This window comes from Schistocerca cancellata, chromosome 2 (genome assembly GCF_023864275.1).
Source record: "Schistocerca cancellata isolate TAMUIC-IGC-003103 chromosome 2, iqSchCanc2.1, whole genome shotgun sequence".
Lineage (NCBI taxonomy): Eukaryota > Metazoa > Arthropoda > Insecta > Orthoptera > Acrididae > Schistocerca > Schistocerca cancellata.
Window position 1 is genome coordinate 826,900,460 of NC_064627.1, and position 17,314 is coordinate 826,917,773.

General features: G+C 45.6%; 1 protein-coding gene across 1 annotated transcript in view; it reads left to right on the top strand.

Moving 5' to 3' along the window:
- Positions 1-17,314, top strand: part of LOC126159020 (uncharacterized) — a 514,849-nt gene that overhangs the window by 208,103 nt on the left and 289,432 nt on the right. Inside the window, exon 15 of the mRNA XM_049916483.1 lies at positions 4,920-5,029. Within this exon, the coding sequence (XP_049772440.1) occupies positions 4,920-5,029 (110 nt within the window). The remainder of the gene's footprint in view (positions 1-4,919; positions 5,030-17,314) is intronic.

Here is a 17,314-nt window from a genome sequence, read left to right on the forward strand (position 1 = left end):
CTTCTAGTTTGGCGTGGGCAATAGCCCATGCTGCCAGCTCATTCTTAATAATGGCAAGACCAGCTTGGCTTATCTTGCCGTTTTTAATTTGTTGCTCCATGAGCGACGCAATTCGAGTATATCTTTCCATAACTGTTTCATTCTTCGCCTGTCCCTGTTCGTCCTGGGGAGAGGGATCAGGCGCAATGGAAGCTCGTTGAGGCGCACACGTATCACTCGTTTCGTTAGTAGCCATGATTGACGAGTGATGAAAAGAGAGGTGGGAGCCCGTCTCTTGCCCCAGACCGGCTCCTCTGGCATGGGGGGGGGGGGGACTTCTGCAGCTCACCCACCGACCTCGCCCCTAGGTCAAGGGCACTTCCGAGCTGCCAGGTTCAGCGCACCGTCACCAGTGCACTGGTCCTCGTCGGTGTCCCCGTCATCGACGATTTCACGCGACGCTCCTCGGCAACTGCATCCCGCACTCCGGAGAGGCGGATGCACCTCTCGCCCTTCGCCGCCTACTTGCCCGAGTTTCCACCATCTGGCCAAGGACCCACTCCTACTCAGGTGGCGCGCCGATCCCCCAGACGTTCGGCGGTCTGGACCCATCTAACCTGACCCAGGCGATGTCACCACCTCCTGAGTTTGGCAGAACACGCCCCGGTTACCCAGGGGCGCGGCGAAGCACCCTTGCCGACTCGCGCCGCGATCCCACGCCGACAAACGAGATCGCCGGCATGCAGGGCACGTGCTGGTCTGTACCCTGCGAACAGAAAGGGACTGATGTTCGGTCCCTCGACACAGCTCCCCTTGTGCCACGCACCCTTCGCTTTCGCATCGGGTTGGGTCGCAGCTCTCCCTTTTGACGCAAGGCAGAATGCCGAGCTTGACGTCTGGCACCACGGGAAGGCGGAAAGAGCCACTTGGGAAGGAGAGGCTGTAAGAGACGCATCACTTCCCCGAGTGAGGACGGCCGCGGCACGCTCGACGTAAAGCGATACGCTCCAATGCGAGCTTCCGTGCCTTACGGCGCGCCGGCAACGGGCGGGCCCGCACCGAAACGCGCCGTCAAGCGACTGACCTCACGCCAGACTGGTGGATCGTTTTCCAAACTGTAGGCCATGAAACCTGGGGGTGACGTGTTTCGACGGGGTTGCGGGGTGGAGACTTTCGGAGAAGGCAATAGATGTCGCGGGTGGTCGTCTTCCTGGTCGTGGGGAGCTCGGTGCATATGTAGCTGTACTCCAAAAATAAACGGCCGATATGTGACATTTGAGGTGGGATGTGTGCCAGAGACGCCGGTGGGCGTCTCGAAACAGGTGCGAGCTCGGTGGTCAACATTCCAGTAAAACTAGCATTTTGGTTGGTTGGTTGGTTGTTTTGGGGAAGACCAGACAGCGAGGTCATCGGTCTCATCGGATTAGGGAAGGACAGGTGCCCTGTGAAAGGAACCATCCCGGCATTTGCCTGGAGCGATTTAGGGAAATCACGGAAAACCTAAATCAGGATGGCCGGACGCGGGATTGAACTAGCATTTTGGCTTTTCCATAACTGGAGCATAGTATTGGTGTAAAGTGCCGTAGTCCTGGCTCTCACATTAACCAGATCGAGGCCACTGTCCCGCTTCGGTTAGGTGAGAGCTTCATACTGGACTCTGAAGATGCGTCCAGAACAAATAAAATAGCCGAAAGCCGCTTGTAATCTGGCCACCATTGTCGCAGTGATGGGCAGAATCTGCGCTATATGGGGTATCCGGGCTGCCAGCTGGGCATTGATGAATGTGCCTCCCTGGCACATATTTAGCGGGCGTAGTATGTGATTTTGTATGTTGGCCCGGATGCGTTGCAGTAGCGCCCGAAAATTGATCGCCGAGGTGCAGCGAATGTCTCACGTGTACACTAATCCGAGACAATGAAGGGTGTCTACCAGTCGAAATGGGACTACGCTGTCTGCGGGAAGGCCGCGGCCGATCTTCATGGCGCATGATTTTGCCACGTTCATAGCGCTCCCTGCCCCTGCACTGTAACGGGGAATCCACTGCATCGCAGCTTGTACGTCGGCCGCTGAACGTACGACGAGGGCCAAGTCGTGCGCGTGAGCTCGGCAGCGGAACATATGATCCCGGAGTGGAATACCTGTCAAACGTCGTCGTAATCCGCAAATGAGTGGTTCAATCGCAATGGCATAAAGCACCGTCGACAAGGGGCAACCCTGCCGTACTGAGCGTTCAATCCGTATAGGTTCTGTCAGTCTGCCGTTGACGAGAAGTCTGGACGTTGCTCCACGAAGGAGCCGCATAATCACTTGCGTGAACGTCGGGGGAATTGCCATGCGGTCCATCACTGCATTGAGGAATGCATGACTGACGCGGTCAACGCTTGTTTGAAGTCGATGGAGATTAAAGCGCCCGGCAGTCGCGAGTGTGTGGCCACAGCGATCACATCTCGATATTCACTGAGGTCTGTCTGTATATTACGATCGCCGCCTACGGATGTTTGTTCGTGGGAAACAATGTCTCGTAAGACATGTTTTAGTCGCACTGCTAGAAGGCGTGTGAAAATGTTGAAGTCGAAATTGAGTAACGTGATCGGCCGATAAGTGTCGAGTCGTGTTCCTCCTGCTGGTTTCGGGACTGGTACAAGTAAGCCTTCCATGAACATTGGTGGCGGGTTCGCCGCGCCGGACAAAAGTTCCCAGTACATGTCCCTCCATCGTGGCAACATCAAATCTTGTAAGGTTCTGTAAAATTCGTGAGGTAAACCATCCGGGCCGGGAGATCGAGAACAGCGCCACAGCACCTTAGACGTCGTCGGTGGTCACTTCAGAAGTCAGGAGGGTTACAGCTGCTGCGTTTAGAGTACCAAGTGTCTCCTGGGCAACCTCAGCAATGGCCTCCACACCGGCTGGTACTTCTTGATAGAAAAGTCTATAGTGCGTTGTGAATGCATCCGCAATGGTAGCTTGCGAAGTCAGCCGTCGTCTGTCAGGTAGGTCTGAAGTTGTCATTAAAGCCTGTCGGCGTCGACGAACATTTTGAACAATATGATGCATAGAAGGTTCTTCACCGTTAATCCTATCTTGGCTGCGTGCTCGTACAATGGCTCCCTCTAGACGGCATCTGGTCAAGGTTAAAATCTTTGCCTTGATGCGTTGAGCTTCTTTTAGACGATCCGGGGATGGAGGATGATCCATGAGTTCACGTAGAGCGCTATAGTAGAAATCAGTTGTGTGGTGATTCCACCTGGCTTTGGCTCTGCCATAGTGTGTCAATGTGCGTCGGATGGCCGGTTTGGCCCACAGCAACCACCACTGCAGTGTGGTCTCGTAACGCATAATGCGTTGAACACAGGTGTGCCACGTGTCGGTGACCTGTTGTCGACATTCAGGGTCCCGCAGTAGCGTGACATTGAGTTTCCAAGGTCCTGCACTGCGCCATATAGATTGTCGACGTAGGTTCATGGTACAGATGTAGATGTCATGATCCGAAAAGGCAGACGGCCAACGTTCCGCGTCGAGGAGAACTGATTTTAGAGCGTCAGAGATGTACATTCTATCAAGTCGGCTGGCGGAGTGGCTCGTGATGTGTGTATACCCAGGGCGGTCGCCGTGTACCACTCACCAAGTGTCGAGGAGACGAAGACGACGGACGAGGAAGCGAATTTCCGGACATGTGGTGAAATGGGGGTATTGGTCTGTGCGCTCGCGAACACAGTTGAAATCTCCACCTACGATGAGATGATCGTATCGGTCGAGGAATAGAGGCGTGATATCTTCTGCGTAGAAAAAAAAATGGTTCAAATGGCTCTGAGCACTATGGGACTTAACATCTGAGGTCATCAGTCCCCTATAACTTAGAACTACTTAAACCTAACTAACCTAAGGACATCACACACATCCATGCCCGAGGCAGGATTCGAACCTGCGACCGTAGCGGTCGCGCGGTTCCAGACTGAAGCGCCTAAAACCGCTCAGCCACATCGGCCGGCTTCTGCGTAGAAGTGGGAGCGATACCTCCGTGTATCAGTGCCCGATGGGGCGTAGAGATTTATGATTTTGATTCCTTCAACTGTTATGGCCACCCCTCGCACCGGTGGGAGGTATGTGACATCAGAAACTGCAATCCCTTCTCGTAGGAGGATAGCTGCACCTGTGTGTTCCGTAGCTGCAGGGGCGGCGTACGTCTCATATCCATAACACCCAGTCCAAGTTGCTGACCTCAGTTCTTGTAACAGGGCGATGTCGATGTCCGCTGCTCTTAGCGTGTCACGGAGCAGTTGAAGTTTAACGTGGGAGCCAATATGATTAGTATTGATAGTAGCCATTCGGTACGCCTGATGGGAGATCCGTGCTGCCGATAGGTTCGTAGCTGGTGAAGGTTGCCGTGATGGATGCTGGAAGTCCATAGAACTCTCAGGAGTCGCCGTAGAAACTTACCCCATTTTAGTGTTGGGCTAACGGAGGAACAGATCTCATTTCCGCATCAGATGGAGGTAGGAAATCCGTGTCATCCGCCCATGAAAAATGTCCGACAGGTTTGACATCGACGAGAGGTGGCAGCGCTGGCCGAGTCGACTCAATTGCGTCGGTGACAACAGGCGTGCTGTGTTCCATGGCTTCTGGGCGCGGGGCTTACGCACGATCTCTGTTGGACGGTTCACCGTCTTGCGGATGACGCGTCTCCATGGCAGAGGAGAAAGTGTTATCGTGTTCTCCGTCAGAGTGATGTGCCATCTCTTCGTCCTGCGGAGGTGGCTCAATGGTCGATTCTGATGTCTTGCGGCGTTTTTTCGTCGTTTGGGCGACTTCTGCTATCGGCAATGAGTTCCGGTGTCTGTGGAAGGAAGTGATTCACGTCGTTCCGGTACAAAAGCTGCCGGTGCTGTGATGCGGTCGTCATTCTCCAGAACACTCTCATTGGTATCCTTGTGATCGTCTAGCGGGGGTGTGTCCGGCTGTTGGACATGCTCACGGGCGGTATCGCCGGTGTCAAGGTGCTGGGACGCCTCCAGGTGTATCGGTCCAGAGAGACGCTCATCAACGGCGTCTTGTGAGGGCTGGACGTGCAGTGTCGCCGCATGGGTGACTGGAAGGGTGGTTGTGGTTCTGTCGGTGTTCGTATCGTCGTGTCTTAGTTGTCTGATGCGGCGTTTCAGGCATTCATAACGGACGTGGCCTTCTTTGCCACAACCGGAACATGTTCGGGGTTGTCCGTCGTAAATGATCACCGCACGGCAGCCGTCGATAGAAATGTACGATCGAACGTGCCGTTTGAGATCGATTCGGACTTGTCTCACACCATTAAGCACCGTATACGTCGTAAACTGTGCCCATGTCTCAGCTACGTGGCTCTGGACTTTTCCGAAAGGGCTTAGCGCCGCGTTGACTTCATCTTCATTCACCTCGAAAGGCAGTTCGAATACACGGATCGTCCGAAGGCCAAGTCCTGCATGGTCGACATCCACAGGCCCGACGTTTCCGTCAGAGTGCTGAAATTTTAGTCCATGTCGCGTCCTTTGAATAATTTCGTTGCAGGCAGCGTCGGAAGTCATCTTAACATAAACGACGCTGCTAATGATCGATAGGTGTATGCCGATGAGTTCGTCACGAGGGATCTTCACGTCTTCGGGTAGGAAGCGTTCGACGGCCAGTGCTTTGGGTCGTGCGTATTCATTTGAGGAGGTGAACTTAAGAGTGTTCTTCCTGTAAGAGTTGGCCGTTAGAGCGTGTTCGACTGAGAAGCGCTGTGACGAGGAAGTAAACAAAACACTCCACGCGCGCGGCGGCGTGGACGGTCGAGCGTGGTGCGCACTGCTGCCCTGCCGAACGCAGACTGTGAACCGATTGAGCTACCCAAGTACGACCCACGACCCGTCCTCACAGGAGACGAGGTACTGGCAGAATTGGAGCTGTAAGTACGGGTCGTGAGTTGTGCTTGGGTAGCTCAGTCGGTAGAGCACTTGTCCGCGAAAGGCAAAGGTCCCGAGTTCGAGACTAGGTCCGGCACACAGTTCTAATCTGCCAGGAAGTTTCACTCTTTCAAAAACTTTTGAACTGATAATAACATGCCAAACCATTGACATGTTTTTAAAATAGCTGCTTTTTCCGAAATATTTTTCAAAACCCCATCTTCATGGCTCCCAAGTTTCATCCTGATTTAAGCGGTTTCTATTTTTATGAGTGTCGGAAATCGCTATGAGTCTGTACAAGGTTTCGCGCAAACCAGGACGCGCCACGAGGAGCATACTTTGTGGAGGGCTGCAGCCGCCTAATTGTTATGAGATAAAAAAAGTTTTTCGTACACGAATGTATGTATAATAAGGTGGTAAAACCACGATCGTAATAAAAACTATCCTTGTGTGAAAAGAATTCTGAACGTGACCCTTTATTCGTGCCTCTCGACCAGAGCCTCCCTTTAAGAGGCGATGTCTTGTGTAAGACGATGCTCGAAAAGATTCCATAACGCCACTGGAAAATCTCTAACGTTGTTATAGAAAAGTAGAATGATCATCGCATGTAAGCACGTCATCGTATTAGCCTGCTTCCTTCCAACTTCGCAAGCCTCGCGAGAGAGTGTGTTTCGTGCCGGATTGTAGGTGACGTGATCTTCATTAGGCGCTCTCCGGGCAGCACCACGCTGTCGGAGATCAGACGCACCCTCTGATCCTGGAACCCTCGCTAAGACCTGTCGCTCTAGTGGCGGTAAAAGAGTGACTCGTGTCAATTACGACCTGTTTCATCCTGCGTTGTGTAGTTTCCACCGAAACGAAAGTCGAAGAAATTGGTGGCACCGATGCCCGATGGAGCCACTTCACTGCCTAACAATTGCAACCGTTTAGTCTATCCAACAGGCAATGAAAGATAAATTTTTCAGAGCGATATCAATAAATTCTCTTTAAGTATTATTAAGCGTTGAAACGCTTACTCAGTCAGCAGCAGACACACTGCTGGCTGTAGCGAGTTCATATCTCTAAAAATTGCGACAGAAAACGTTCAAATGAGTTGAAGGAGAGTTCACTAGTACCAATCTGCAAGCTAATGTAGTGAGGTACTATAAAAAAAAATCCAAGTAAGTGAGGGTAGGACTCGCGTACGGAAGGTTCCGTACAAACTTATTTGTACATATTCATGGTTCATCCATCCCGGAAATTGAGAATTTCGACAGATTTTGCTTGTTACCGAAATAGATATTGGCAAAATATCAAAATATACGACATAAATGGCCGTAAAATTTGATTCCATTGACTTTGAAGGTTAAAGTTTTATGCGGCCAAGGGATCATAGACCTCAATATGTGACATAAATTTCAACTTGATAGTCGACATGTTCCTTAGAAAAAGGGGTCGTAACAGACTCACTGACAGGCAGTCAAATAATAAATGATAAGAAAATATTTTTTTGTGATATTATTTCGAGTTAACCATTTTTGAATTTTTTCCTTTACTTGTATTTTTACTCTTGCTTCCTGCCAAATTTCATGATTGTAGGTGAACGGAGAGTAACCTATGGGTTTTGATGAGTGAATTACGAGTATCAAAATATGTGACATAAATGACCGTATCTTTCGACTGCACTGACATAGAAATTTAAATTTTTTCACGGCCAAGGGACCATAGGCCTTAGTATGTGACGTAAATTTCAACCTGACACGTCGACCCGCCCTGAGAGAAGGGTTCTTAATAGTTAGACAGACAGACATACAACAAAGTGATCCTAGAGGGCTCCCGTTTTTTCCGACTGAGGTACTCCTCCCGAACAGGCCATGTAGGCCAAACGCTACCGACAGGCCGCCGTGTCATCCTCAACCCATAGGCGTCACTAGATGCGGATATGGAGGGGTATGTGGTCAGCGCACCGCTCTCCCGGCCGTAAGTCAGTTCCTGAGACCGGAGCCGCTACTTCTCAATCAAGCAGCTCCTCAGTTTGCCTCACAAGGGCTGAGTGTACCCCGCTTGCCAATAGCACTAGGCAGACCGGATGGTCACCCATCCAAGCGCTAACCCAGCCTGACAGCGCTTAACTTCGGTGATCTGACGGGACCCGGTATTACCACTGCGGCAAGGACGTTGGCGACTGAGCAACGGAACACTAAAAGGCTAGTAGTTATACAGAGGAGACACGATCTGGTGTGTGAGTGACTTCCATTACTAATTAATATGTTTTAACATCTCACCAGTGAAGGGGAGCAATTTAAGCACAAATATACTAGGTTTACAACTTCGCTTCCGCCGTTTTTTCTCGAAGTTCGGGGCTTTATTGTGAAAAACTTACAAAAAACTTATGACTCATAGTACTGCCCATCGCTGGCCACTGCATTCTCTCATATTTCGAATAGCATACGAATCCCGTGGCGGAAGAACTGGGCGGCTTTTGTGGGGATCCACGAATCGATTCAGTTTTGCACTTGTTCATATGATCGGAAATGCTGATCAGCCAGACTGTATGCCACTGATCGAAAAAGGCGGTAGTCAGAGAGAGCAACGTATGGAGAATACGGCGGGAGGGATAGGACTTTTCGTTTCAACGTTTCCATGTATATTTTGACGGGTTTTGCGACATGGGGTCGAGCACTGACCTGCTGCAAAATTACCTTTACGTGTCTATCGCTGTACTGTGGCCGTTTGTGTTTCAGTGCTGGGCTCGAACGCATCATTTGCATTCGATAATGATGTCCTGTGACTGTCTTCGTCTGTTTCAGTAGCTACGAAAACGTTCTGTCCTCCCCCGCCATGCCGGTCTTCGACATCAAAATCACCGTTCTTAAGGCGTTGAAAACATTCTCTGCACGTTCTTCCACTAATAGTTCCCTCACCATTGGTCTTACCCAGCATTTTAAGAGCCACAGCCGCAGATTTCTTCATGTTGAAGCAGAAAATTAAAACTTCCTTCAAATGGCGAGAAATGGATACGTAAATTGACGTACTTAATCGAGAATAACCTTATGATGCAATCACGAATCGACTAATATTTTTATGGCATTATGTTTACAGATGCCTAAGCTTATTGTATCACACCTATGACCAACCATCTGAACCCCACTTGGCGTTACTGCCGTCTATTGCAAACGGCGGAAGAAAAGTTGTAGACCTAATACTTTCGCTACCAGTGCGTCACTGACACGAAAATTACTCAAGTTCAGGACGTTACAGTTACACAAGTGAGCAATCGCTGCTATTCCATGAAACCTCTTCACCCTTGTGGCCTAAGGCCACCACCACTCTGTGCATCCACACCTTCTTCCGTTCCATACGTCGACGCTGTCTCACCAATGCTCTGTTGCCATAAAACTGAACTGTCCCCTACGGACTTCGGTAACGTACAAACTGGAATGTTTGTTTCAACGGTCTTGTAAATCCGCCTTTAATGTGAGTTTACTAGCGAAGCGTATACAAGCTGGCGTGGAACTGGCAATAGTTTGTACAGTGTTTATTTGTATTGCACTTCGATTATCTGTACATCACTGGCAATTCAGATGTAAATAAACAGTAAGATCCTGCCGCTTCAATAACCAGACGTTGCAGGTTATCTATGGCAGCATATTTCACTCAAGCACTCAAGTCCTTAATACTATAAATGTACATCATGTAATGTTATACGTAATGGTTACAGGGTATTGAATGAATAACGTAAACATGGCTACACTTCAGAAAGTAATGAACAGCGAAAGAAACTAGTCTCAACTATTACCGTACATTCTTTGTCAGAGATCGATTTTGGGGATTGATGAGACTTCAGTAGGACTTTCTGTTTCTCAGCTCTTCCGCAATATTGAGAACGTGTTGGTGATGGATCTGTGATGCAGTTGGTTGATACATTATTGCATCATTGGCATGGCCTCTCTGTTCTTTTTTCCCGTAGCTTGGCTGTGGACAACGTAAGCCAAGGCGACGAGAACACCCTGGCTTTCGATTTTGGAAGTCACCTCTCGTGGTCTTACGCCAGTAGCCCAAGGATCAGCGACAGGTTTTTGATACAATACAGAAGCCCCTTTTGATTTCATTGCACTATATTATTTCCTATAAAACCTACTGTTGTGTGTGATTTTGGTACTTTAACTACAAATTTTGATTCCAGTCTCTTGCTTTGTGTTACTGCATATCTTCTGTCCCCTGTAGGATAATGGTTCCTACGTATCTTTAGAAAAACTGCTTTATGCATCTTCTGTTATATTTTAGTTGCGAGATGGATTATTAGTATCTTCTTAGTGCACAGATTCCCTTTCTACGGCTAAATAAACGGCTGTTGATTTGGTTTCCAAACGAGCTGTGCATATTTCACTTCCGAAATACCTTTAGTGGTGATTTCATATGCTCATTTTCTTACATGCACTGTGATAGATATATGTTTGATTGTTCTACACAGCACAGATGTGCTATTCTTCACATTTGCGTCCACATTTCAGAGTTACACTTCGCAGTTTCGGCACTGTGGATTTGAAAGAGTAAATACACGTTCTAAAAACACGCTGGCGAAAATGCGAAGTGTATGTGCGAAATGTACATGTAGTTGTCATAAACAGGACATCCTGGACTATATGGAAGAATCAAACAGTTCCATCGAAGTAAAAATATGATAAGGAACACACTAAATCGTCATTCAGGATAATTCGAAAAAGAAAACAAACGCATGTGGAAACCAGACAGCCTTTTATTTAGTCGCAGAGTCATAATTTGTACCCTAAGAAGATGCTAGAATAATGTTGGCTCTCGTTCAACCTATATTTTATGTCTCCTTCAGTCTTACACGATTGTTGTGAATAACTGTGGTGTTCTTAACTTTATCTCCTTTTGTAATATTCACACCTCACCATATGGTATAAGACTGTAATAAATTTTATCTTCCGACTTTTAGTTAACTCTGTTCTTATTTATATAGAAGATATCCAGTTCAGTACCACCCCACTTTCTGGAAACGATCATACCAGGTGCACTTTTAGTAATACATGTTATTCGATATGTACGGAAAGTTCCGTGATTAGAATTTTTCGTTTGGTGAAGTTTATAACGTAAATACTACTTTTATGTCTTCTTTTAACCAAAATAGTTTTAAATCATGAAAATCTTACGAGCATAAATCATTTAATAATGTGGGTTCACTTTATTTCGCTGTCCTACTGGAGCATTATATACACTGTTGTATATATCTAGTTCATTACTGAAAACCGATTATTATTTTTTTTTTCTTTTTAGTTCGAGCATCATCCTGTTCAGATATTCATAATACCACAAAGAGCTTTACAAGACTCAGAAATGTGAGCATTGTGACTGCTCTTGTTTGTATATGCTCACCTAACCTAGTCCGATCTCACGTGAATATCAAACGCGTTAGCATGAATTCAGCATAAAGAGTAGAAACAACTTATAACCAATACCTGTCGTAGAACAAACTGCAGTTTTTCGGTAGCATTAAAGTTAACCAGTCGCGAGACTTACCAAATTATTTTCAGTTCACTAAGTCTGATTCTTGGAACTAGAAACAAAAATGTATGTAACAGAATTCTGATACATGTATTACTCTGTTGGACGATAGATGAGAGAGAGAATTTACGGTTTGTAGCTATAACTGCACACACAAGCTTATAAATACAAGAGGTTATTGTATAAAAGCGCAATAAATACGAACAAAAAATGATTAGTTTTTCTTAAATAGGGAACATGGTTTCAGAAAACCAATTTATACAGAGAGGGATTATAAACATGTCAGCGAAGTTGTGTGTAGTTAGCAGTATCACCTTATTTCATTCACGTATAACTTACGTTGATGAGGCCATATTATACATTTACTTCCATACCGTTACATGACAGAAGAATTACATTACATAACTATACATTTTAATTACAAGGGAAGAATATTGTGACATTGTACATAACACTGCGGTAACAACTTACTACTTCGTACAGCACAACATGTCCCATAAATAAGAGCCACCTGGAATGAGATTTTCACTCTGCAGCGGAATGTGCGCTGAGATGAAACTTCCTGGCAGATTAAAACTGTGTGCCGGACCGAGACACGAACTCGGGGCCTTTGCCTTTCGCAGGCAAGTGCTCTACCAACTGAGGTACCCAAGTTCGAGTCTCGGTCCGGCACACAGTTTTAATCTGCCAGGAAGTGTCAAGAGCCACCTACTTTAGGACATGACTAACAATGATGCAATTATGTCGCTTTCCTTGAACGTCTATACAGGCGGCTTCAAACATGAGAATCAATCCGATTACACTATCCTTCGGTCTTTCATAAACAAAGGATTTTAAACATCATCAAAGGAAGGAATAAAGAGACCTTTAAAGGAAATTGCTCTAATCTTTGTAAGACACCAGTAACACTAATATCTTAATAATCTGTAAAATTTTCAGTCTTTGTCATCTTTTATTGAAGAGTCATCTTTTAATACTGAAAAAGCACCGGCACTGACGATACATAGTCGTTTGCGGCTACCCGATCTCTGTGTCGTTGCATTTCTAAGGTCTGATGATGGCTGTAAAGCTGAAACAGGCTGTCTACTCAAATATGTATTCACACTGAGAAACGCCACAATCCGCGAAACGAGGCCACCACTGTCAATACTGCGAACGAGAAATGTCGCGCTGAGGTGCCTGCGGTAAAAATCCCAAAGCGAGCGGTTCTCCGCCACATCTCCTCGCTCATAACTTAGTGCATGAATAAGCTGTCATTATAGCATTTTCTAGCAAGCGAAAAACAGAACTGGTTTTTACATGATGTGAAAAACCGAAAAACTGAATCGACAATCCGGTAAACAGTTCCTATTGCCGAATCGCCAGTTTCACCCATAACTCATCAAGCTTCATATAATACACATTCCCTAAATCATCATGTTCTGATGTATACTCTGTGTTGCATATCTACTTGTAAATGTAATACTTTTCTGCCAAAACTATTAGCTTATTCAAATTATCCATGCAATTATGTCATGGATTGTTTGGAAAATCCCAATTTTTCGTCCTCGTCTGCGAAATACATCATCAGCGGATCGTATCTTCGATGTGCGAACGAATACGTGCAACAGACAGTTAAGGACTAAAGTGAATATTCGTTAGAGAATGCATCCGTACAGAACTGTGACCTATTTTAAACATTTAGTAAGTTTGTTCCGTGTTTAGTACACGCAGACGACCTCAGAATATCATGTCGTAGGATCAACAACCGCTTATGTTTCGTTTACCGTATCGTGCCATTTATAATAACAGATAATGTTTTCTTCAATTCGTGTTCAACCTGAACAAAAGATGCTTGCTGAAATTACAAGTTTTTCGTGAACTTATTACTACGAGAACTACTACCTTAATACCCATAATGTCTGCAAAATGTATGGCATGAAAGATTGGAGGTAAAACACAATATAACTCTACAAAATTCTACCTCTCCATAGACATTTTCAAGAGAATTTGGGGAAAATGGTAGCGTTTCATATTTGAAGCCATCTGTCGTAGAGAAAAATGAAAATCAAAGTAGTCAAATACACAACAAACTGAATGCGAGTGTACTGAAATGAGATTTCCATCTCTGCCTTCAAAGAGACTCAAACTTCGATACCAAATGTTTTGATTATCCTGAGACGTTCTTCACGTTGTCATTTATATCGCACTTGCAGGAGAAGGAACTAAAATGACAATGTATTCAAAACACTAGCAGAAAAACTTTCATTTTTATAATACAAAAAGACAATAGCTATACGTTTCTGGATCATGACCGAATGAAGTAAGATAATTATTCTTCCGAATATTTTCATAAGTGTTAAGAAAATTCTGAAGCTAGTATTTATATTTGCAAAATTAGTTCACAAAATTAAGCCTCTCTTCTAAAAATAATGCACATATATCCATGTTTTCGCGCCCTGTAATTACATATACAGTACGAATTTTATGACATCACGATGGCTTTATCTTACATACAACACCTACTTACAGGTGAGAACAATTTCGGTTCATAAATCGATTCCACTGTGCTAGTTTGCTCAAACTTCATCCTTAACGGGATAGTCTCATCTCTTAATACTAGTTATTTATCGCTTAGGTAGCTATTGTACAAAAGACTCTCAGTATGTGATACCTAATTTTCACTTTTACAAAGTGTAAAGTTGTATTGTATATATTGTACCAGGGATTCCACTGTGCTAGTTTGCTCAAACTTCATCCTTAACGGGATAGTCTCATCTCTTAATACTAGTTATTTATTGCTTAGGTAGCTATTGTACAAAAGACTCTCAGTATGTGATACCTAATTTTCACTTTTACAAAGTGTAAAGCTGTATTGTATATATTGTACATAAGAGTTCAATTGATATATCAAGTACTTGTACTAGGGAACGTGAAGCACCAAAACAGCTTTCCAGTAGTATAAACATGTTCCTTTCTGAAGTAAAAGTCTGTGTTACAATATTGCATTCGAGTTTCTTTCATATGGAGTTCTATAGTACTGCGCAAATTGTATATAAAATATTCCTCGAAGACCAGTACATTCTATATTATTTTGCATAACTCCTAACTTACAAGTTTTTCTTGTTATGAAAATTAGGTTTTTGTTCCATGACCAGTAAATGAAAGTGTGTCGTATATAATGCCTAAGCCTAGTCTACAGTATATTCGGTCTCACATAAACATTGAATTATAGATGTTATTGTATAAAATGAAGTGATCAACATAATCCAAAACCAGAATGAGATTTTCACTCTGCAGCGGAGTGTGCGCTGATATAAAACTTCCTGGCAGATTAAAACTGTGTGCCCGACCGAGACTCGAACTCGGGAGCTTTGCCTTTCGCGGGCAAGTGCTCTACCATCTGAGCTACCGAAGCAAGACTCACGCCCGGTCCTCACAGCTTTACTTCTGCCAGTATTTCATCTCCTACCTTCCAAACTTTACAGAAGCTCTCCTGCGAACCTGCAGAACTGAATTATAATTCTGTCAGAGACAGTAAAGGACCTGGAAGAGCAGTTGAACGGAATGTACAGTGCCTTGAAAGGAGGATATACGATGAACATCAACAAAAGCAAAATGAGGATAATGGAATGTAGTCGAATTAAATCGGGTGATTCTGAGGGAATTTTGTTCGCAGGAGAGCTTCTGTAAAGTTTGGAAGGTAGGAGATGAGATACTGACAGAAGTAAAGCTGTGAGGACCGGGCGTGAGTCGTGCTTCGGTAGCTCAGATGGTAGAGCACTTGCCCGCGAAAGGCAAAGGTCCCGAGTTCGAGTCTCGGTCGGGCACACAGTTTTAATCTGCCAGGAAGTTTCATAATCCAAAACATTTTTTTTATAAAATCTTAAGCAGTAAAGTCTACATTGTATTTATCTTTAGTGTTTCCATATACGAGTGTCATAGAACAGTGAACAGTAAATTTACCTAGTCTGCATTTAATTTTAGTGATATTCTATCGTTAACCCGTAAGCTTGACTTGACTGATAATGTGATGATACTAACAACGAAGTGTGCTGCTATTGGATTTAGACCAAACATTCAGTAAAACACCCTGTCCTGTTGCATGAAAAAGACCGTAACTGCGCCCACTGGCACCCCTCACCACCATGAACAGTCCTCTGGCCGTCTGACAATTACGAATGCAATCTGGCAACGTTAGTTCTCCTCGAAACCTACACACGTGGATGAGATCGCCTTGATGATGTACCCAGAACGAAGACTCATATGTAAAGACGACGTGTCCAGTGTTGTAGGGTGCACCAGTGTCGATGTGCTGCCCTGTGCTGCCACATCAAGACAGGCCGCAATTATGGCCGGCATGCTGACGGTCCGTGGCCCTCCCTCGGATTCCTGTCTTGCTGTAAACAATCCCATTTCCCGAACACGATACAAGAAGTGGGTTTACAACTGGGGCGGCCGAGAATTCGGCTCGCGAGCTGCGCCCTGGCTCGAGTATCATAGCAGCCTGGCTGCACATTTTCCCAACTGCTATGGCACGCTGCCTGAGCGTGAGGAGGGGGAAACCGCGAACACGCCCCATTTAAATGGAAATGTAGTCGCACTGCTTATGTTTTATATTTCCCATTTCTCAACAAATACATAAAAACCTAATTATCAGTATTTAATTTTAGGCTCGATTTTCGCTCTCTGGTTGCCACGTTATAAATTTTTCATAATCGAAAAATGGTTTTCACATACATATGTTGATCGAAATGTTCTAGCACATATGCAAGCTTATATTGAACACATGGAAACTCTGCCTGAGGTAAACTATCTAGACCCCTGGACTATTTTCATGTAAAAGGATTTGTATTTAAAACAGGAATTAAACTGCAGATTGTCTTGAAAACACCTTGAAAATAAATGTAATATTGGCAATTTCCTCAAAACGCTTATAAAACTCTCCTTGTAATTCTTTCAAGACCACAATGAATTCTTCAGACCTGGTGTTTCCTTCAATGCCAGTGAGGTTAGCTGTGTTTTTTGTCAGAATATTCCCTTCTATAATGCGATTTTTTTCAATTCACCGCCATCAAATCAGATTTGTTTCTCACCTTACACTATCGTGCTGCGGGCAGTGTACAGTCTGTGCTCTTTTTTCCTTCATAAGTTCAGCAATGTTGTTGTTGTGGTCTTCAGTCCAGAGACAGGTTTGATGCAACTCTCCATGCTACTCTATCCTGTGCAAGCTTCTTCATCTCCCAGTACCTGCTGCAACCTACATCCTTCTGAATCTGCTTAGTGTATTCATTTCTTGGTCTCCCTCTACGATTTTTACCATCCACACTGCCCTCCAATACTATATTGGTGATCCCTTGATGCCTCAGACCATGTACTACCAACCGATCCCATCTTCTAGTCACCATCTAATCTTCAGCATTTCGAAAGCCGCTATTGTCTTTTTGTCTGAACTATTTATCGTGCATGTTTTACTTCCATACGTGGCTTCACTCCATACAAATACACTCCTGGAAATGGGAAAAAGAACACATTGACACCGGTGTGTCAGACCCACCATACTTGCTCCGGACACTGCGAGAGGGCTGTACAAGCAATTATCACACGCACGGCACAGCGGACACACCAGGAACCGCGGTGTTGGCCGTCGAATGGCGCTAGCTGCGCAGCATTTGTGCACCGCCGTCGTCAGTGTCAGCCAGTTTGCCGTGGCATACGGAGCTCCATCGCAGTCTTTAACACTGGTAGCATGCCACGACAGCGTGGACGTGAACCGTATGTGCAGTTGACGGACTTTGAGCGAGGGCGTATAGTGGGCATGCGGGAGGCCGGGTGGACGTACCGCCGAATTGCTCAACACGTGGGGCGTGAGGTCTCCACAGTACATCGATGTTGTCGCCAGTGGTCGGCGGAAGGTGCACGTGCCCGTCGACCTGGGA